Source organism: Aricia agestis, chromosome 15 (assembly GCF_905147365.1).
Source record: "Aricia agestis chromosome 15, ilAriAges1.1, whole genome shotgun sequence".
In the NCBI taxonomy this organism is placed as follows: Eukaryota; Metazoa; Arthropoda; class Insecta; order Lepidoptera; family Lycaenidae; genus Aricia; species Aricia agestis.
In genome coordinates, this window is record NC_056420.1 from 14,314,880 (window position 1) to 14,337,035 (window position 22,156).

The window sequence follows — 22,156 nt, forward strand, 5'->3', positions numbered from 1 at the left end:
GTTTTCTGTGAGAACGTGGTATTTCTCCGGTCGAGCCGGCCCATTCGTGCCGAAGCATGGCTCTCCCACGTGTAAAAATCGTTTATGCATCGTTATGTTCGTTTTCTTATGTTCAACGATTACTCCGCCGTTTGTTAACCGATTTTCAAAATTTTTCTCTTGGTATATAGGGTATCATCCCAATTTGGTATTATATTCACAAAAGTGGTGATCTGATGAAGGATCCATAAGTAATCGACGGAACTCCTCAAAATTTATGGGGAAACATGTGGTGACTTCGGTTTCGTGAGAAGTATTCTAAGCATATGCTACAAACAAGTAAGATTTTGCATCGAGGAGATACCTGGTATACCGTGGTTCGGAAGGTGCTGAGAAAACTCCTGATACTTTATAGATACAAGTTTGGGAGTTTCGGCGCTGTTTTAAGAACAGAAAGCATATGCTACTATACAAACAACATTATAGTGTAAAAAAGAAAATGACACCTCAAAAACAAAAAATCCATCAACAATTTTCGGAGGTTAAAACCTCTGGCGACTCCCCTAATTATATAATCAACAAATGCACTTATCAATATAAAAAGTACCCAGTAGCCGATTCTCAGACCAACTGAATATGCATATAAAATTTGGTTAAGATCAGTAAAGCCGTTTCGGAGGAGTACGCGGACTAACATTGTGACACGCACTGACATAGTATGTACTACGTAGTACTTACTACCTCAGTGGTGACACGAGAATTTTATATACCTACTTGAGTATAAGATTAAGTATGTTTTTTATTGTAATAATTACTTTTAATACTAGTTATCACAAAGTCTCTCTAACGAAATACATTAACGTATCCAACGGTGCCGGCAGCTCTCTGTGCCAGCCGCTGTCTAGTACCAGGCTCGTTTCTGTCACGCGCCAGCGCCCTCGTGGTAGGTACACGTCGCGGGAGACCGCACCTTCTGTCAGCACGGGAGCCACTAGGATGTCGCCGACTAGGTATTCTGGAAATAGAGGAATTGTGGTTATTGGGTGAAATAAAGAAAAATATACAGAGGGTGTAAGGCCCTTTTCACATGCATACGGTTGTCGTCTAAACGGCCCGGCTCACATGTACACGCCCAACTAGCAAAATGTTTAACTATAACCACGCCTCTGGTGCAACCCAACCTTAGACTGGGTTGCACCAACTAACTTTAACTTTCACTTTAACTGTAACTTTAACTAAGGTCAATGTGTCGAAGTCCGGCATACTTTTCTAAAATTAAAGTTTAACATAATTTATATTCGCTTTTTAAAGTAACTTGTGTTTTTTATTGATTTTATTAATAAGACCTATAATGATCTAAAAATAATCTTAGTTGCCGTATTTTTTTAATTACGTGGTATTTTTTTAAAACTCGGTGTGTAGACGGACTTCCCTTACAGTTTGAGGTAAGTCCGTCTAGCAGCAGTATAGCCCTAACTTGTGAAGTAAAATGCATGGCAACGGTTTCTAGCAAAGCCGCAAAGCGGCCATTCAAATATGTGTTTAAGGTGTCGATAATAAGGTTCGCATTCCAGAGAAACTTAATTTTATATCATTTTCAAGGCAAGTCCGGCATATCGTAAGTCTAAGTGGTTGCAAATATTTTCATTAAAATTATTGTGATTTTTTTTTAAATAAACAAAAGTATAAACATAAATGTTTATTACAACAAATTTATATTAATTAGTGCCGGTAAAATCAACAACTTTGCTTCATCATCATTTATGGGATGAGACATTTTTCAACATACTCCCCTACTTAATTTTGATTGGTTATTGTTATTGATACGTCTACTTAGTACCTATTTTTTTATTCCTTCATATTAATATTTAGTTAGTTAAAATAACTTTTTAGTTTACGTGGCAGATTGGGGCCATGCTGCTCTTTAAGGATCTTTTTTCAAATTCTGATTATCTCAAATAATTTTTGGTTTTTGGAATATTAAAAAAACCGAACCCTTCTTTTTTTACTTCGTAGTTTATATAACTTTTGCAATTTTTATCAGCCCCTCTTATATGCTCTATTCGTGCAGTAAAATTTGGGCAATGCTATGATTTAGTAGTCCATAGTTTAAATGCAAATTAACAATAAAGACATTTATATTTGAAAAGGTTGACAATATCTGATTCGAGGCAAGACCGGCATACGACGGCCTTTCCTAATGAAAACTAGACGGACTTCCCAATTATTGCAATTTTAGGTTAGACACATGATGCAGGTGATAATAGCGAAATTAAAGCGATATTAAAGAATCGAACACCAGTAATAAGTAAAAGGATCACTAAATTACTTATGTAATCCAAGAAACTCCAAAAACTCCTTCGTATTCCCACTTTTTTATTTTTTTTGGCAGAGACTTACAGTCCGATTGCGAGTACAAAACGGAAAAAAAATTTGAGATCGTTTTTTTCGTAACAGGTAGTTAGTAGCGACATGTCTGTTTCTTATATCAAACTAACTTTGCAATATTGTTTTACCCACTGAGCCATATGAAACTAGTCATTCAAATATGGAAGTTATTGCCGCTAGACGGACTTACCTCCCAGACGGAATTCGACACATTGACCTTACAGTGCAAAATGTCAAATCTTTGGCTAAAGTTAAATATGGCGTCCCTACCTCCACTCATACGTGAATTTCACTGGGAAAGTGGCAGCGCTGGTACTGCTATATTATTTTACTTTTGCATGGACAAATAAATGCCGGCCGCGACGCAAGTAAGAATACAAAATTGACACGTTTATTCAGTTTTTTATATGAACCTGTGTAGATCATACCATCCCATATCCCTTGCGCCTCTCTGTCGTTGGGGTCCGCCCACCACACTGGCGCTACGACAGGCGCTCCGCTCGCAGCGGCACCGGTCAGAACTGTTGAGTACTTCTGACGTACTTGTACCATGGATTGGCTGATTTTGATCGTCTGTGAATTATAGAGTTTGTGGTTTTGGTAGTGCTAAAATTGGTTATTGACTATTTTGACATTTGACTGCATATTTATGACATAGTTACATCATGGATGCAAATCAGCCAGTTTGGATCGTCTGTGTATGACTATGGTTAGAGCTATATTCAACTTTTATCAGTTGCCCGCATGAACTTACACCTCTTTGAAATTCACGCCCACCAGCTTTAATGCGAGTAAAAAATTTCTGATTTTGAGAAACATTATTTTACAACCCTAAAGCTTTGGTTGCGAACTTGCGAGTTGCGACACAAAGACCAAAGTTTTGGTTATGACGTTAAAATTGGCTACATGATAATTTCGACCCCATTTAAGTATCTTCTTGACAGATGATGAAAATTTGAGCAAAGTTTCAATAGTTTTTAAAAATAAATAAAATAAAACATACGGCAGAAGAAGATAAGAATTGACTCTTTCAGAAAATAATATTTAACAAATCTGTCGATATGAGTAAAGTAAGGAAATATATATTTTTATTTATTTAATAAGCTATAAAGAAAATACAATCACAAACTTTATCTAATACAGTGTAACATAAACCATTGTCCATTACTGGTTTTTCCGCACACTGCCATTCGTCTTCGACAGCTCTTTTTAAAAAATAGTACTATTTATGATACCAACTAAGTATGTAAGTACTTAAATATAATATTATGGTCGCTTGTTAAGCATTAGTGCCCCAACCCACAATTTTTTTGTATTAAAATATTTTGAATGCAGTCTTGTTCTAAATCATCTAAAGAACTCAATACGTAAATTTTTGTGGGTTAGTACACAAATGCCTAAAGCGTCCATATAGCAAAAAAAAAATATATGTTTTTTTTCAAAAACAAGTTATTAAGGATAATAAGACGTTTAACTGGCGAACCAAGGCACAACACTTCATAGGTTTTCGGCTGTGGCTCGGTTCATCCTTTCTATTTTTTATACACAGCAGCGCACCGGCGCGCTGCGATAAGAAACTAGTTATTTTATGCTCGCTGAAAACACACGGTTGGTGATTCGCGGGTTTATTTTTATCAATAATATTTTTTATTATGACTTATTTATTTTATGTTTTGTTAATATTATAGTATTTTTTTAGTTTTTACTTTAGCTAGTCACTTTATATTTATGTTATTTTGGAGAGATAGTAGTTTTTTAATTTATACTTGATATTGTTTTGTCGTACTTATTTCTTTTTTAAGGTTGTCAGGTAGGTCGTTAATTAATGTTGGTATCTGAAAATGTAATCTTTGCTTACCGTAAAGGTTGCAATATCTCGGGACGAAGTATTTGATTTTAGACGAAATTCGAGTTTTCTTATAGTGATTTATTTAATTAAAGTATTGTTTGTCGAAATAATTTTCTTTTCATAAAATATACTTCACATGGTCGTGAATAGGCAATACGTGACTTTTTGTGAAAAGATCGTTATAGTTGTCAGTTTTGAGATTTGCAGGCACTATCGTTCTAAGGATACGTAATTGTAGGCCGTATATAAGATCTAGATGCGATTTAAATGTCCTCCTTGGTTCAAATATTGTAAGATTTGAAAAAAATAAAACACAACAGAGATGGCTGACTGTTACTTTTACCTCATTATCAAAATCCCATGGCACATACGAGAACTGCAGCCCCGGCATAAACACAGTCGCTTGGAGCCACCGTATGAAGAGCTCTTTGCTGGGAGGTTCGTTGTACCCGTTCCCTCCCACCATATCCGGCAGCACCAGGGGATAGCCGCTCAAGGTCATCTGGAGGGCGGTGGTCAGGAGGGTCGGTAGACCGTTCTCGAAGGACCAGTAGCTGTCCTTGTCCAACATACGCACGAACACGGGTAGGTCTTGTGTTCTGTGGGTGAGAGTTTTCATTGGACGAAATAGAGATTAAAAAGCTATGTATTTAAGTGTCAAAATAATTCTTATGTAGTAGTCAGAAATATTTTTAAGAATTTCTCCTTTAATTATAATATAAGGAAAGGAGAATTTAATTCTTAATTCTTCTTATTTAATTTAAGGATATTTCATCAAAATATTATTTTGATGAAATATCCTTAAATTAGTTCACTTAACTAGGCCAATTTGCGCCAGTATGAGCCACTGCTAATTCATGAAAACATGATTCTCTACTCTATCATAAACGCGAAAAACGAGATACCGTATATTTTGCGCATGGTTAATATTGGTGATTGGTGACTAGTTAAATAGAAAACATGTTATCTACGATATATTCAAGAAACCTCGGTCATTTATTAAATAATAGCCGTTAAGATTGTTGTCACAAAACTTTACCTATAACCACTCCTCACTTCGACGAGGGGTCCGAACTGCGCCACGGTCCGCACGTAGTCCTCCGTGATCACTGTCGGGTGATTCGCCTTGTCTCCCTGGAGAACTGGTATCTAGGGCATAATGGAAGATTATAAGGGCCTGTTTCACCACTTCCTCATAAGTCCTGGATATAGGTTATCCACAACTTATCTGAGTATCTGTCCAGTAATAATGTAAGTTGTGGATAGCCTATCCGGCACTTTTCAGGTGGTGAAACAGCCTCTTAAGTGCCTGATTGACGTACGAACTTAAAGTACGCGGGTTTTAAGTTCGCGAATCGCTCACACTGGATTACCATGCCCCCAGGCTCGCGGCTCGCGGCTCTTTGCTGACACACAGGCGATTAAGGGCACCCCCTTTAGTGGTTTGTATTTGCATAGTCCTATAACCTATTGTTTGCGAAAGTGTCGTGCTTGGAATACGGAGCATACTTAGACATGTCTTTGAAATCTCGAACAACACATACACAAGTTTTAGGCGCGTAAAATGAATTACTGCACTGCAACACAGTTTTGCTACTAGTAGTACTTGTACTATTATCTATTCTGTGCTAGTAGTCTGAAATCACGCTAATGTATAATCATGCATTTCATTCAGACGCTAGTAAAAAGTTAAGCTACAGCTCTACACAGGGCCTCCGTAAGGGCTACTGGCGCCTGTGTGCAAAAAAAAAAAGATTTTGGCGCCCCTTTAGGCACCCCTAAAGATGGCGATTTGGCGTCCCTAGAGGATGGCGCCCGTGTGCATTGCACATATGGTAGCTGGCTCTACAACTCTACACTCTATTGCAATAGTCATATTACTGGACTATTCTGTACAATTAAATATACTATGAATCATCGTATAGCTTAGTAAATTCTCTATTTATTCTAACCTGTGGAGTCCAACTACTCTCTCCAGCATCAAACTTAAAGCTGTCTATGCCGTACGCAGTCTGCAGCGCTCTCAGTCGTTCCGTGTACCACTTCTGCACCAAGGGCTTGGTGAAGTCCAGGTGGGATGTGGTGGTACCGTTGTCGTTCCACCAGCTCGTCTCCACGGATCCAGCTTCGGATACCACTAGATATCTGGAAAATTCCATGAACTTAATGGCTTTAGGACGTATCGGTGGAACTGGAATTTGTTGGTGATTATATTGTGTTAGCTTGGAGGCTAAGGTTATTTACTTAATTGTTTTTTTTCAAAAATATTGTCTTGTGTACTTGGCTTACCATTAATCAGAATTCAAACTTACCCATTTTCCTTCGCTTCGCTGTACCACGGTTCGCAGCCCTTATTGATGAACGGATGGACCCACAGCGTTACCCTGAACCCTTTCTCCTTCAGCTTATCCACCGTATCTTTCATATTCGGGAACCTTCTTTCATCAACGGTCAGGGAACCGTAGCAGACCTCCCAAAGATCGTCAATTTCTATCTGACTGTTTGGGAACCCGTAGCTGTTAATTTCATCGGCGAACTTCAATACTACGTCATGGTTAATATTCCTCTTGTACCTCGCCCATGTAGACCAAATGGGGTTGGTGATCATCCTCTCGTCGGGCATGCCTCCTGGCTTGTTCAAATGTGCAGCTATAGCGTATTGGTGTGCTTGGCGCGCGTCATCAAAGATTCCGATGTTATACGCTAAAGAGTTCTGTTCTCTGTTGCTGGAGTATGGGGACTTTACTTGGGCTATGAAGCATGCCGCCTGATGCTCTTTAACATTCTGGTCTACGAATAGCGGCACTTTTCGGTCGAAATAGTAGAAGACGCCACTGGAGCTTAGCCAATAAGGCTCGGCTATCCCGCAGTTGTCAGCCTCCTTGGTGATGTAGGAGTACTCGTGCAGGACCAGCTTCTCTATCGGCCAGAACTGACGTTTCTGTTGTGGACCACCGTACCAGTGATCCAAACCTGGAACAGAAGTTAGCTACAGCTTCTGCTACTATGCTTGATTCTTTGGGAATTTAAGTACCTACCTAGCAGTTATTGTTTGTGAAGCACCCAAACCTATGCTATGCTGCTTTCTCCTAACACATTGGAAAAGTCCTTTGTCTGAATAAAACATAGGCACTCAATAGTGAATAGGTAGGTTAAATGTAAATAGTGAATAGGCTTAGTCTAAAAAGACTATGTTAATAATTATTAACTGTTCCATTCTCTCTGCTGCATATTTGGGCCTAAAAGTTGTTTAGGTAAATGTTATAGCAAATTTTTTTCTCATACCCAAATTGACGCAGTCTTCTAGCCTCACATCGGCTGGGGCTGTCCACACCACGGAGACATCGAAACCTCTCGATTCCTGTACATGTGTGTAGGTGATCTTCAAAGTGATATTGTTGTTGAAGTACAACTCAACGTCGTCCTTCAGTTTGATGTCGATGGGGTTTCCAACTCGCAGCCCCAACACGGCTATCACGATTGCGGTTCCATCTGAAATGTCATGAACTAAAAAACTGCTAAATATACATTTCCATCTAGAGACACATAGAAACTTGGGATAGCAATACTTGCTAGGGCTAGTGATGTGTTGGACGCCTCCGTGGTCTAGTGGTATAGAGCACGGCTCTTGACTCGGAGGTCGTGGGTTCGATTCCCGCGTTGGAAACATGTTATTTCCAAGTTTGGTTAGGACAATGCAGGCTGATCACCTGATTGTCTGACAAGTAAGATGATCCATGCATCGGATGGGCATGTAAAAAGTCGGTCCTGCGCCTGATCTCTCGCCAGTCGTGTCGGTCGTCCGTCCCACTGGGTTATGAGAGTAAAGGAATAGAGAGTGCTCTTGTGTACTGCGCACATACTTGGGCACTATAAAATTACTCCTGCGTAGTTGGCCTGGTTTCAAATTTCAATGAAACCGGCCACCGTCACCGAAAGTGGTGTGGGAGCTATTATTATGATGTGTGGGTGTGTGGAGTGAATGTTTGGGAGTCCGTGATAGTTGTGCTGATCATTGCCACAACTATCACGGACTCCCAAACATTGGTTTGACATAACGCTTACGCTGGTCCGTCTTGTAACTCCATTTACAGACTACAGTCAGCCCTTTGTGGTGCTTTTTATTTTGATTGATACTCAAAAAAATTAATTCCACTTTCTACAGATATTTTTGCATCTAAAGCTTACTTTGTTCAGCTAAGATGGCCTCTTTTAATAATATTAGCAGTTTCAAATCCTTTTTGTGCATTCTCTAGGCTCGTCATTATGGACATAGCATTGGAAACTTACTCCTGCTGAGAACCAGGCTGAATCCCGGGCCTTTTGCGCTGTCTGTGAGTCGGAGCTGAACATCTTCTTTATCCAGTAGAGCGTGGTTCGTTGACGTCTGACAGAGAGCAGACGAGACGAAAAATGTGATCACTAAAATGCAATGTTATTTAGATTCAGATTTTAACATAAATTATAATTTCCCATAAGTAGCAAGTAGCAAGTTAAAATTTAGTTAGGTACTAAACAAGGAAATTAGAATTTTGACTATTTTCTGTTAAGTTGGCAGGCGGGGGCTTGTCAGTTGTCACTTGACACATTTCGGGCAAGCACTTCAAATTAAGTTAAAATTTAATTAACTACTTATCAACTTAATATTATGTGTAAACCGGCCAATAGAGAAAAATCTTAATCGCATAGCGTATTTAGGCTATTAAATCTCAAGCATACCATGATGAAATGGAGTTAATGGACCAAAATAGTATATTTTTTTGTAATAATGACAAAAAAAATTGTAAGATTTGCCGAGTCCCCCAACGTAAGATTAGATGAGATTTGACTTGACCCCCTCCCTCCCTTAAACACCTCACGTAATTTGTGGACGCCCCTTTAGATTTTAAATAGAGATGAAAGACTTATTTATATTATACAGGAACTACTGGTCCGATTCGAAAAACTATTTCAGTGTTAGATAGCCCAATTATAATGTATTAGTCTTAGCGTGATAAAATATTATTTTAAGCCCCAATGTCACCAACGACTGTTAAAGTTAACGCCGGAATTAGTATGATACATTTTAAAAAGCTGTTAACACTAACAGACGTTGGTGAAATTGGGGCTAAGACTAATAGGAGCGAAGAAATAGAGGAAAATGTGGAAAAACGGGGGAAATTATTTGAAAGGGCTTATCTCACGAACTACTAGAGCATTTTTTATGTTATTTGGCATAGATAAGAAATAGACCACGTGAAGGATCACAGGCTATTTTTTTTGGACTAATTTGTCTGTGAAATATCTAATTTACGTGGGCGAAGCCGCGCGGAACGTCTAGTACAATAATAATAATAGATATGGTACAATCACAGATGGTACAATGTACTTAATGAAATCAAATTTTTAGTTAAATTGTTTTGCCTCATGTTACTTTAATTTATTCTGTGTACAGTAATGATATTCACACACCATTGCTATGGTAGGATATGTTAGAACTTAGAACTATTATAAACATGTTACCCTTTTGACTACATAATATTATATTCTGTGTATAAAATAATATGATCTTGATGGTCTACGAACGGCGTAGCGGGTGCTACGAGCATCGTAAACGTATGTATCGAAAGATTTTGTTATTCGTGAACATTTCTGCATTTTTAAGTGAATTAATATTACATTTTTTTAAGTAAACTTACACAAACACCTTATCATGTTGACTTATCATCTACTACTGGCCAGCCTCTGTCGTGTACATTGTTTATAGTTCATAGTTTATATTATCTCATTAAATTTAATTACTGCTATTATACCGATCAATCGTTAATGAATGTAGGTGCCACATAATTGTTTGGTATTTCTTATACTGGGATATTTTATATTTTTTGGTCTTAAAAATTACAGATGGAGTGGTAGACATTCTGAAGTCCGGTCCCAGAACGAACAGAAATTCCATCGATTGTTACTGTTTCTTTGCTGTCATTTACTAGCACGGGCTCGAGAAACACGTAAGATCAATATCTAAATGTTGCTTTATCCGGTGATCAAACTTTAGATCCATACTAATATTATAAATCCGAAAGTGTGTCTGTCTGTCTGTCTGTTACCTCTTCACGCCCAAATCACTGAACCAATTTTGCTGAAATTTGGTATACTTTTTATCCCGAAAAAATGTACGGTTCCCGCGCGATAAACGAATTTTGGCGCAACGGAGTTGCGGTCTAGTATTTTATATTTTTAGATATTTTAATATTATGCTTTTTAAGTTAAGCCCACAATAAAGTGTTGACGTCACCAAGAACTTCTATTGTTACTTTCTTATGTTGTAAGACAATCCAGTTTTTGTTTCTCACATAAACTATTGTCTTTAATAGCTATCTATTACTAGACCTAAAACTAGTCATAAAGTAAATTATAAAATTATTCTCCGTAGAAGACTATCCACTTATTTGTTATTAATTATTATATCTTGTCTAGTAATACGTCATGCAGTAAATAAAACAATTACACACTCAGTATTTATTACATTCAATTAAACAGAATATTAACAACAGCTAACACCACCAAAAGCATAGCAGCATTTAGTGAGGGGGCAGAGTCAGGTTCGTTGTCACTTTCCCTCACGAAGTAGGGCAGGACGTGCAAGGGAGCAGGATAGCTCCTGATCCAGGTAGGTCCCTCGTGGACTCTCTCACGGTCTCCTTCTTCCAGCCACGTGCCGGAAGGTAGGTAGATGTCACGGGCGGTGGCCCCTTCAGTTAATACTGGTGCTACTAGAATGTTCTCCCCAAGTAGGAATTCTGAAAAAAATGTTTTGTTTAGTCTCTATATTTAGAGGAGAACGCCATTTTCTTTTAGACTGTTACGTTTTGCCATTCCGTCAAAATGTTTGTGTCCTAAGGCATGCCCATTGAGCCCTAGCATTGCCCATTATAGTCCCTTTAGAATATTGTGCCCAACAAATTGCTCATGAACTGAATGATGTGCGTTGGGCGCTACAAATAATAATAATAATATTTATGGACGCTTCACACCACGTTAGTCTGGCCCCGTGCTAAGTACTTGAAGGACTTGTGTTACAGGTACCAGACAACGGAAATATATTTAATACTTTTATACTATACTTATATTTAAGATTTTTATTATATCATACACATATTTAATACACATTCAGACCCGGGAACATTGAAAACTTTTTGTTCCGTTGGCGGGATTCGAACCTGCGACCCCCGGCTTGAGCTGCCACTCACTCAACCAATTCAGCCACAGAGGTCGTTAAAAATACTCTTTGGTAGAGAATTTGTAGCGCCCAACATTGTCTCATACATTTAACATTTAGTTTTCCAAAAAGTTACGATTAAGTTGTTGTTTACAGTTTAAAGAGAAAACCGACCTGACATAATATTAAAATCGTGTTAAGTAGAGTGGACGATACCAAAGGCTCTCTCATAGAGTATTAGTTGACAGTCGTTTATTTGTAAGCTTGTTTTGGGGATGTGTTACTTTGTTTGTCAATTTATATTTAAAGTTAGATACTTTTAATACACTTTACGCACTAATGCTATTTCGACCATTTAAGGATATTTTAGAAAACGTTGCGGCGCGTTTTTTTCTTTTTATTTTCTCTTTTTCTCTTGCACACCATTGAGGTGTTTACTCACCATCCCATATAACATGGGTCTCTTCATCCGTTGGGTCCAGCCACCACAGCGGCGCCACTACAGGCGAGCCATGCTCCACAGCGCCTTGCATGGCCGCATATATCTCGTCCGCATATGCGGCGTGTAGCTCCGTGTACTTGCGGGTTATTTCCACAGTCTGAAGTAAATACAGAAGAGAAGATTATATTCTACTCTTCTCTTTTAGCTATTGAAAGAGACATGAGATGAGAGGCAATGATTTGAGTTCAGAATATGATCTTCAATACTCAATTTCTCTAATTAGAGTTGACAGCTCAGTTAGAGATGACAAATTCTTAGAAAGCGACAACATTTTTCTTACAGAAGATAATAGCTTCAACATTTAGACTCTCACAGCGCTTTGTAAACCTACTTGTTGTCAGAATATTAAACTTAATTAATTAGTCTCTACGTATTATTTCATAACAAGGTCAATCTTCATTCATCTACGCTATATTTACACCAAGATTAGTAATTACGTATCAATAAAACATAATTTATAGTCCGGCAATTTATATGGCGCAATTCAAAAGGTTTTTGCTCTCGTAACTTTAATTATTACTTACTTGGAAACATGCGTAACGTATACGACGAAAAGGACATTATAGCTATTGATAATCTTATTACCAAAATGAGTTATCTGCTTTACGAATCCCGGAGGCTCTGCCGTGCTCATACGCTTACTAACCTCGTTATCAAAATTCCATGGTGCAAAGGAGTACTGCATCGCTGGTAGGAAGGTATTCGCCTGGACCCAACGTATGAACAGCTCCTTTGTTGGCAAATCAGCTTGCTCATGGTTCAAATTGAAGCCATTTCCTCCGATCATATCGGGCAACACCAGAGGGTAACCGTTGAGAGTCATTTGGAGGGATGTGGTGATGATGGTCGGGAGACCGTTGTTGATCCCCCAGATGGAATCACGGTCTACCATGCGCACGAAGATCGGCAGGTCCTGGGTTCTGAAACAATATCCTTTAGTTCCAAATGTCGCTAAAGTATCGTAACTGCTTCATGTCGAGCAACTTGGGACAAAAACATGCAAATATCCCAGATAAAGTTCTTAAACAGTCCCTTTTTAATTGAGTCAGATGCAGGTATGTATGTTACAATAAGGATTATTAATAAGAGAGTTACCAATATTTTGTGATCCAAATGTGAAAAGCTTACCTAAAAGCTGATCTGACTTCAACCATGTTCCCAAATCTTGCGCAAGTTCTTACGTAGGCCTCTACGATGTTGTGTGGATGAAGGTCGATATCACCCTGTTGAACTGGTATCTGAAATATTGATTTTATGAAATAATATTCTGCCTTCTCCATAATGGAGCCACCACTATAAAGAAGGGTGGCTCCACAGATAATGCTAGAATCTGGTCTTGTATACGTAAACTCGATAATTTCAAGATTGACTGTGTTTAATTCTTTTGTAACTTATAGCAAGAGCATTGCCGTGTTTACCTGAGGTGAGAAGCTACTTTCTCCAGCGTCGAACTTGATGCTGTCAATATTGTGAGTGTCGATGAGGTTCTTCACTCGTTGGTACCACCACTCTGCAGCTCTTGGGTTGGTGAAGTCAACTAGACTTGGTGTCGATCCATTTGTGTTCCACCAGTTGGCTGCTGGGGTTTCATTCTCATCGAGGACTAGATAGCTGAAAGCAGAAGGGGATTCCTCGTCAGGCAAATAACTGATCATGTAATATTGCTAGATTATTTTGTGCACCGTTTGCATAACTGATAACATTGCCATGAAACGTCGCTATTAGATTATTTTAATGTGAAATACGTCGCCTAGTTTTGATGTTCCTATGCTTTATAGTTCAGTTATATTGAAAATGTTAAGTATAATAAGAAAATGGACTTACTTGTTACTTAAGGCTTCTGAATACCATGGCTCGCAATTGCTATTGATGAATGGGTGTACCCAAATAGTGACACGGAAACCAAGTCCTTTGAGTTCCTCAGCTAAATGAGTAATATTGGGGAATCTATTCGTATCCACCTCTAGAGATCCGTAGCACACCTCCCAGAGATCATCAATTTCGATTTGAGAATCGTTGAAGCCATGAGCTCTAATTTCTGTGGCGAAGTCGTAGACTTTCTGCCCACTGATGTTGTAAGAGTACTGTGCCCAGGTCGACCAAATAGGGTGCTGCACCATCCTATAATCTGGGACGTCGGATGGCTTGCCCAGGTAATTTGCTACCGCGTGCTTATGGGCAGCTTTCACGTCAGATAAGAACCAAATGTCGTAAGAAAGTTCGGTGTGAGTCCTCCTGGTGGAGTAAGGTTCAGCGATTTGAGCTCCAAAGCAGATGTGGTTGTATTGCAATGTTCCATAGTCAACGAATAGTGGTACTTGCGGATGTACGTAGATGTATTCACCTGCTGAATTCAGCCAGTATCTTTCGACTATCGCACCGTTGTCCTCCTCTTTGGATACATACGCTGAGTATTGAAGGTTCGCTTTTTCTATCGGATACATTTGGTCCACCTGCATTGGCCCGCCATACCAGTGCTTAGAACCTAAAATTATCATCCCATTAATATACTGTTAATACGCCTGATTTAATATCTTAAAATAAAATATTATGAATGTTACAAATGCTTTACGCACCAAAGTCCAAGCAGTCTTCAAACCGCACGGGATCCTCAGAGTTCCAACGTAACTTGATTCCCCTAGCTTCAGCCTCCTCATCATACAGCGTGTGGATTGTCAGGTTGGCACTTCCTATTCTGATGAGTACCCCGCCTTCTATCTGTTCTGATGTAAACACCGAGTAGAATGTTCTGCCGATGTGTCCATATTCTGTTCTATCTCCATCTAAAAGTGACATTAAAACTTCGTAATACTTGATGATTACATAATAATTCTATAGTCCTTTGTAGCAAGGCCCTTCTCTTGAGATCCGTTGCACAAGGGATAGGTTTGTGTCGAGCTAAACTTCAATATCTTTACAGGTAACTCTAGTAAATTCTCTATACCTTTAGTCAGCACGAGGTGGAATCCTCCAGTGAGTTGCGGTTCCAGGGTCAGCTCTACATCATCAGCGCGGAGAGAGAGTTCTGACGTCAGCACCCTGGAGCCCAGAGCTAGAACCCCTGAAATTCAAATTTAAATGACATTTTCATCTGTCTCTGACTTCAGCTTATTTTCTTGAAACATGTTGCTTTGGGTCTTTTATTGATTCTTTACTTATTTGACCTTACATTGTAAGCATATTCAAGTGAATTTTATAGGCAGTAACTGATAAGACTTTCATTGCCAAATTTTATCTGTACATCGTAAGAAAAAAACACTACAATGTGCTTATCAACTTTCCTCTTTATCAACTCCGGTAACTTCTAGAAGAATAATTAGTTTTGGGATAACTTTTTTGTACTAAGGCGACAGAGCTAGCTTGCTACGGTAAAACCTGGTTATAATAAACACTCACCAAAGACGATCTTGAGCGCCGCCATCTCTAGATGACTACTGTGGTGGTTTATCGTTATCATCGATCAGCCCTTACACTATCATCATTATCACAGCTCACTTATCGCCAGCTCTCGAGATTTCGTCCAGATAAATGCTTCTGGGGTTTTCGTGGATATTGTTAAAATTTATTTTTATTTCCAATCTCATTTTAATCTAATTTCATGGTACTAGGTAGGTTAGTGTCGGGAAAATCCAAATAATTTTTAAAACTGCTGCGTGACATACGCTTGTAGCTTATCATTCGTTTCCTGAAAACAAGAAAACCTGCATCACAATAATTTACAACATAGTATTTTGCATACCATTTAACTATTGAATAATTTTTAGGGTTTCGTAGCCAAATGGCAAAAAAACGGAGCCCTTATAGATTCGTCATGTCTGTCTGTCCGTCCGTATGTCACAGCCACTTTTCTCCGAAACTATAAGAGCTAACTATTGAAACTTGGTAAGTAGATGTAGTCTGTGAACCGCATTAAGATTGTGATACAAAAATGGAATATTAAAAAAAAAAATAGGGGTCGTCAATCCTCATAGGTACATACAACTGCAACAAAAAATAATTCATCTAACCTATGCGTGTGTGGTATATATGGATAGGTCTTCAAAAATCATATTAAGGTACGTAATATCATTTTTTCTAACTTGAATAGTTTGCGAGAGAAACTCCTCCAAAGTGGTAAAATGTGCCCGGTGGCCCCCCCCCCCCCCCCACCTCTGACTTCTAAAGTAGGATATATAAGCATGATAAGTCTAAAAATGGTAAACTTTAATTTAACTTTCATTAAATCAACTGAAATATAAAAATAAATCAAAAACCTTTTAATTTCATAAAAAAAACCTTATTGCTTCTGCGGAACCCTTCATGGGCGAGTTCAACTCCGACTTCGCCGATTTTTATTGGTTCTTATATTCAGCTAAATCTAACTAGTAACTACATAATATTATAGTACGTATCTCTAACAAAGCTAGTAAACAGTTAGAGGTTTTATTGTGTTTTAAGCAACCAGATTAAAAAGGGGATGTTATAATATGACGTGTCTGTCTGTCTGTAATCTGTATGTGCGTGTGCCCGTAGCATCGTAGGCCGTAGCATCCAAACAGGTGAACCGACTCTAGTTTTTTGTAGCTGACAATATGATCGTGTGTTTTCTAAAGCAGTTCATCATCATCAGCTCGTTCAGTGCTGGAATATTTGGGTTCATTTATTTCATGAAACGTTGAAAGCAACTTCGGTTCAGTATTATGCATTTGATTCCGAACACTTAGGGCTTGTTTCACCACTTTCTGATAAAGTGCCTAATAGGCTATTCTCAACTTTTTTGACAGATTCTCCATACTTGATCTGTCAAGTTAATTGATGGATAGCCTTATCAGGAAGTGGTGAAACAGCCCCTTAGTGTTTTGTATCAGGGTCTTTTTCTGTTTCCTGAAGCACTAGCACTATTCTTACTACTATTCTTTGACTTTGTGTTTGTGTCACAAAGAAAGTCGCGGGCTGAAGCTACTATATCTTTGTAATAATTATTATCATAACTATCAAGTACCGGATCAGGCTTAGGCCTTAGCGGAAGTGTTTACTTTCGTTTGAAGTGTTTATGTGTTAATGTTAAGTGTTAGGTATATATAATTGGAATCTCGGAATCGGCTCCAACGATTCTCATGAAATTTAGTATATAGGGGGTATCGGGGGTGATAAATCGATCTAGCTAGGAATAATTTTTAGAAAATGACATTTTATTCGTGTTTTATTGAATACCGAGCAAAGGTCGGTCACATACCTAGTGATATCATAATTTGCGAAAGTTCATACTAGTACTTAGTACTGACATAATTTTATTTTCTTATAAGTAGAGTGTAAGCACAGTTAGGTGTTAGACGCAATGTTTGTGGAGACGAAATAGGTTGAATATCTTCTTGTCGTAAAAGTTGGTTCTACTAAGCTTAGGCATATAACAAGAGCTCGTTGTAATACTTTTATTGCAATTTGCATTAGCTCACCAATAATTTAGATTATTATACGCATGTTGATAAGGTTCAGCATCTTATTGGGTATTATTAAATAGACACAAACAGCCAATCAAAACTTTATTAGTCCTGCAACACGAAGTACGGTAACGTGTCCAGCGGGGCGGGATATTCCCTCAGCCACGTCGGTCCCTCGTACACCTGGCCGTCAGCATCCTTCCAGGAACCACGCGGCAGGTAGATGTCTCTGGACACTGCTCCCTCCTCCATCACCGGGGCTGACAGGATTCGCGTACCGAGGAGGAACTCTGTGGATATTGGTCATTGAAGGTACAGGCTTCGACTAATTAAGATGATATGGTCAATTCATATTGCGAGGAGAGGCGTTGCGAAAATTTTTGAAATGAGCAGGCAACAACAAAAATGCATAGCAAAAGTGTATAGCCATCGACTTCAAGCGATATAGTGTATATTATAGATATATTGTTTTCTACTATAGGTGTGAAGTTTCCTCTCAGTTTTATAGCTGACACGCCAAGACGTGCCTTTGTATATTACAAAAGAGGAGACCCAAGTTAATCTGATATAATATTATACCATCAAAGAAATTGATTCATATTATGCAGTTGATAAACCCACGTTATTTGATCAGATTATGTCAATACTATAGTGATCTGTCCGCTGGGTTCGACAAAACGCGATCAAACTACGTAGGTCCGCCATCTGCCTATGAATCAACTTGTCTGATAGTATCATCATACCGTCATCAACAGCCAGCGCCTCCTCATCAGTGGGGTCTATCCACCAGATGGGCGGGTTGACAGGCGTGCCGTCGGCAACTGACGCCTCCATGGCGGCCACGATCTCATCCGCGAAGTTCGCGTGGAGGTCAGTGTAGCGGCGGCATATCTCGACTGCCTGGAAGTCAGAAAATCCTTGTTGGATGCTACCAATTTCTAGAATCTAGAATGTTCAAGTTCAAATTCAAGTAGCATCATTATGGAAAATTTGAACAGTCTAGTTCGGGTCAGATACCCGAATTTGGTTTAAATATCTTTTTTTCTCGTTCTTTGTCTGCGTTTGTTAATTAAACAGCTGATATAACATATTTTTCCCAATAACTAGTAAAGCTGCCACAGTAAAAGTGACTTATCCAGTAGCAAAATTATGCAGTCTCGAATAGAATTGCTCTTATAGCAAAAATTACCTCATCATCATGATCCCAAGGCACAAATGAGTATTGCAGTGTAGGCATGAACACGTTAGCCTGCAGCCATCGCACGAACAGTTCCTTACTGGGTTTAGCGTTGTAGCCGTTACCGCCGATCATGTCTGGGAGCACCAGGGTGTAGCCGTTCAGGTTCATTTGCAGCAGCGTCGTCACCAGGGTAGCGAGACCGTTGTTGAAGTCCCAGAGAGTGTCCTTGTCGACCATACGCACGAATACGGGGAGATCTTGGGTTCTGTAATAGAGGTACGGGAGGTAAAAGATAGACCAAGGAGAAATGGTACCTATCTGGTCGAGCTTGGAAAACTATAAAATGTATTCTGAATCTACATAGATACAGTGCATGAATGAAAAACGACAGTCGCCTAACGACAACTGCACCAATATGAATGTAAGGTACAAGAGGTTTAAAAGGGAGTGGTTTTGAAATTTCCTACTGTTACTAGTATCTTACTTAGTCCTTATTGAATTTTAACGATAGATAAGGTACTGTACCTCATTCCTGATCTAATCTCGATCATGGGCCCGAACTCAGCGACGGTACGGACGTAGTCCTGCACGATGTTGCCCGGGTGTAGGTCGATGTCGCCGTTTTGGACTGGTATCTGACGAAAATTAGTAAGTACCTATCATAATGTCTTTTGTTGGCATGAGAGACCGGCTATGGACATGTATTTTTTTTTAAGTCAGGAATGCGGAAAAATTTGATAACTATCCTCCTTCTAGTTAATAATTCTAGTCTTAAAACATTAACTTACCTGTGGAGACCAGCTTGATTCTCCAGCGTCGAACTTCAGACTGTCAATGTCATAAGCCTGCATCAGATCGCGCAGCCTGGTGGTATACCAATCAGCTGCTGCGGGGTTGGTGAAGTCGATGTACCCGGGGATGGAGCCGTTGTTGTTCCACCAGGTGGTGTCTGGACTGCCATCTTCGTTTAGCACCAGGTACCTGATGGAGACGAAATCTGCTATAAAAGAAGGAACGTAAATGATTTGATGGCAGCAAGGGTAAAAACTGGATTACTTTAATGCAAATATGAACCTTTAAATGTATATGTACTGTCCAACTTACCCCTTGCCCAAAGCTTCCGAGTACCAAGGCTCGCAATCTTTATTGATGAACGGATGGACCCACAAACTGACACGGAAGCCCAAGCTCTTGATATCTTGAACGAGCAGCCTCAAATCAGGCAGTTTCCTTTCGTCAACAGTCAAGGAGCCGTAGCAGATTTCCCACAAGTCATCAATCTCAAACTGGGCATTGGGGAATCCACTATCCTTGATTTCGTTCGCGAAAGCCCAGAGGCTCTCTTGGTCTATTTCCCGAGAATACCTCGCCCAGGTCGACCAGACAGGGTACTGGATCATTCTGTAGTCGGGTATACCCGAGGGTTTGCCGAGGTAAGTGTCAACGGCGTGCTGATGGGCAACTTTTGCGTTTTCGAAGAACCAGATGTCGTATTTTAGAACGTTGTGGGTTCGCCGAGTTGAGTAGGGTGCGGTGACCTCGGCGACGAAACAGATGTGGTTGTCGAGAATGTTGTGGTGGTCGACGAAGAGCGGTGCCTCCGGTTGGATGTAAATGTACTGACCCTCGGAGTTCAGCCAGTATCTTTCAGACACTGCCGCGTTGTCGTCCTCCTTGGATATCACGGAGTACTTCTGCAGCTTTGATTTTTGAATTGGCCAGTATTGTTCCTTTTGCTCGGGACCACCGAACCATTGTTTATCTCCTGCAAAAGCGTGACAATGAAGCCTTTAAGATGTAGACTTAGTATTCATGCAGACTTATATATACGCTTCTTAGCTAGAGCTTTAGGATGCTATAAACAAATTAGCACATATATATGTTGTGTCTCATCCCACGGTTTGACCTGTATTTTGTACTATCAGAGAAGTTGACTCATAGGCATCTGCCTATGAGTCAACTTCTAGGCGGACCTACATATTTGTCAAACCCATTTTTTTCGCGTTTTGTCAAACCCGGTCGATAAATCACAGGTTACATTGATTTGACATAATCCGACCAAATGACGTAGGTAGACTGCCTATGAATCAATTTCTTCGATGGTACTTAGCACTTACCGAAGTCAAAGCAGTCTTCGAACACCTGATCAGCAGGACCGTCCCAGTAGACGGACAGACGGTATCCACCGCTGGCCTCGTCGTGCGTAGAAGACACTTGAAAGGTGACGTCCTCCATCGACTCTACCTTCCGTCCGATATGGCCGCTGAATGTTTGGCCTGCATCTGTATTAAAAATGGAGATAATTTTTTTCATCCATATTCCATAATACAAAACAAGAACATAAAAAAAATACAATATAAAAGTTCACAACTGTTTGGTTCTTCTTCCTAATACTTGATGTTACCCGCAACTTATTACGTAAAAGTTCGTTTTTTACTCGGGAAACATAAGCAGATTAGGTATACTCTTAAGACAAAGCCGTGATTTTTAAAAAGTTACTTCTTACCAGAGACCGCGTAAACGGTAAATCCGCCATCTTCGTGCTCATCAATGGCTATCTCCCGCCTGTTCGCCCTGGGCACCGCCCCAAGAGCCAGCGACACTCCTGAAATGATAGGCAATATTAGAGCAACCAAATATACTACCGCATACCGCATAATAATACCGCATACGACTCTTCAAGCAGTCTTATCAGCATTCTGCAAGAGTGGTTCTGGAGACTCCATCAAGGTTTCACACATTTATTGAAGTTTAAAAAGGTATTTGCACATTGTTAGGCTCGCACAACGGCGTGTAAAGCTAAGACTAGCCGTAATAGTGCTTACGTTCATAGTTAATAGTTTTGTTAAGATACTATTGTTCCTAGTTTATGTTTTTAAACATATGTCATAGATGTTGTTATATTTTGTAAGCAAGATTAGCTAATCCATTTAAGCATGACATAATAGGTGGCTGGTAGACTATACAGTGTCTGAACAGTTTTTCGTCATCTCAATAACTATTACGGCGAAAAAATAATGATTATAGTGAGGATTACAGATAGTCTGTACAACTGTTAGGTACACACTGTGGTTTAGAGCGTTTATTCTTCCTTCTCGTAACCCAGTGATGACTGATGACTGACGAGAGGCCTGCATTGCAATTTGCAGCCCTGGATTTATAATTAGGCCGTATAGGCTGCGGCCTATGATCTACAGCTGAATACTGAAACGGTGTGAGTAGACAACGGCAGCTGCTGCAGCTGCATGTTTATGAAGTGACGCTTGTCGCACTCACCGCCGCGCCGTACTCAGACATACACTATGAACGATTTTAAACAATATTTACATACTAAATTGTAATCGTTCATATTTTTTCATATGTTAAATATTTTGTAGTGAATCTTTTTATAGTAACCTAGGTAATTACTGTCTTAAGCTGAATAATAACTCAAATATGGTAAATATTCTCGTATGGGAAATGATCTTGGTGATGAATATTACGTTTGTATGAGAATTGCGATGGCACCCGTTAATTAAGTTTGAAGTTTCTAAAATAAATTGAAAATGTCACCTGCCAGCACCAGTAACCACTTCATGTTGCTAACTGATCACACCTGCACTGATAACTTTATATAAGACGAGATTATCTCCGTGTATTT

General features: G+C 39.4%; 3 protein-coding genes across 4 annotated transcripts; all 3 read right to left on the bottom strand.

Moving 5' to 3' along the window:
- Positions 1-760: 760 nt before the first annotated feature.
- On the bottom strand, positions 761-9,927 carry LOC121734124 (myogenesis-regulating glycosidase-like). Of its 2 annotated transcripts, none has more exons than XM_042124547.1 (9): positions 9,895-9,927; positions 8,507-8,638; positions 7,502-7,708; positions 6,529-7,189; positions 6,169-6,361; positions 5,256-5,365; positions 4,560-4,815; positions 2,796-2,940; positions 761-994 (listed from the first exon to the last, which is right to left on the bottom strand). In XM_042124547.1, the coding sequence occupies exons 1-9, from the start codon at positions 9,908-9,910 to the stop codon at positions 810-812; spliced, it is 1,905 nt and encodes a 634-aa protein (XP_041980481.1). In that variant the 5' UTR covers positions 9,911-9,927; the 3' UTR covers positions 761-809. The 2 variants fall into 2 exon arrangements, with proteins under 2 accessions (XP_041980481.1, XP_041980480.1); XM_042124546.1 differs by having other exon boundaries at positions 7,502-7,723.
- Positions 9,928-10,699: 772 nt separating this feature from the next.
- LOC121734246 (myogenesis-regulating glycosidase-like) lies at positions 10,700-15,353 on the bottom strand. Its single transcript, XM_042124726.1, has 9 exons — positions 15,313-15,353; positions 14,861-14,977; positions 14,493-14,699; positions 13,741-14,401; positions 13,335-13,527; positions 13,045-13,154; positions 12,563-12,836; positions 11,857-12,013; positions 10,700-10,995 (listed from the first exon to the last, which is right to left on the bottom strand). The coding sequence occupies exons 1-9, from the start codon at positions 15,335-15,337 to the stop codon at positions 10,724-10,726; spliced, it is 2,016 nt and encodes a 671-aa protein (XP_041980660.1). The 5' UTR covers positions 15,338-15,353; the 3' UTR covers positions 10,700-10,723.
- A 2,076-nt stretch (positions 15,354-17,429) lies between these two features.
- LOC121734482 (myogenesis-regulating glycosidase-like) lies at positions 17,430-22,093 on the bottom strand. Its single transcript, XM_042125094.1, has 9 exons — positions 22,069-22,093; positions 21,023-21,157; positions 20,634-20,798; positions 19,621-20,281; positions 19,305-19,497; positions 19,042-19,151; positions 18,526-18,781; positions 18,080-18,236; positions 17,430-17,626 (listed from the first exon to the last, which is right to left on the bottom strand). Exons 1-9 carry the CDS (start codon positions 22,091-22,093, stop codon positions 17,442-17,444), a joined length of 1,887 nt encoding a protein of 628 aa, XP_041981028.1. The 3' UTR covers positions 17,430-17,441.
- Between the last annotated feature and the right edge of the window lie 63 nt (positions 22,094-22,156).

Coding starts and splice junctions, on each gene's coding strand:
- LOC121734124 (XM_042124546.1), bottom strand. Junction 6,362..6,528: donor AGCGAAGCGAAGGAAAATGG/GTAAGTTTGAAT, acceptor GGAATTTTCCAG/ATATCTAGTGGTATCCGAAG. Junction 995..2,795: donor GGCGCAAGGGATATGGGATG/GTATGATCTACA, acceptor CTCTATTTCCAG/AATACCTAGTCGGCGACATC.
- LOC121734246 (XM_042124726.1), bottom strand. CDS start 15,337: ATGGCGGCGCTCAAGATCGTCTTTG. Junction 14,402..14,492: donor TGAAGACTGCTTGGACTTTG/GTGCGTAAAGCA, acceptor TGATAATTTTAG/GTTCTAAGCACTGGTATGGC. Junction 10,996..11,856: donor GACCCATGTTATATGGGATG/GTGAGTAAACAC, acceptor CATTTTTTTCAG/AATTCCTACTTGGGGAGAAC.
- LOC121734482 (XM_042125094.1), bottom strand. CDS start 22,093: ATGAAGTGGTTACTGGTGCTGGCAG. Junction 21,158..22,068: donor GTGGTTACTGGTGCTGGCAG/GTGACATTTTCA, acceptor GGTATGCGGTAG/TATATTTGGTTGCTCTAATA. Junction 20,799..21,022: donor TACCGTTTACGCGGTCTCTG/GTAAGAAGTAAC, acceptor TTTTTAATACAG/ATGCAGGCCAAACATTCAGC.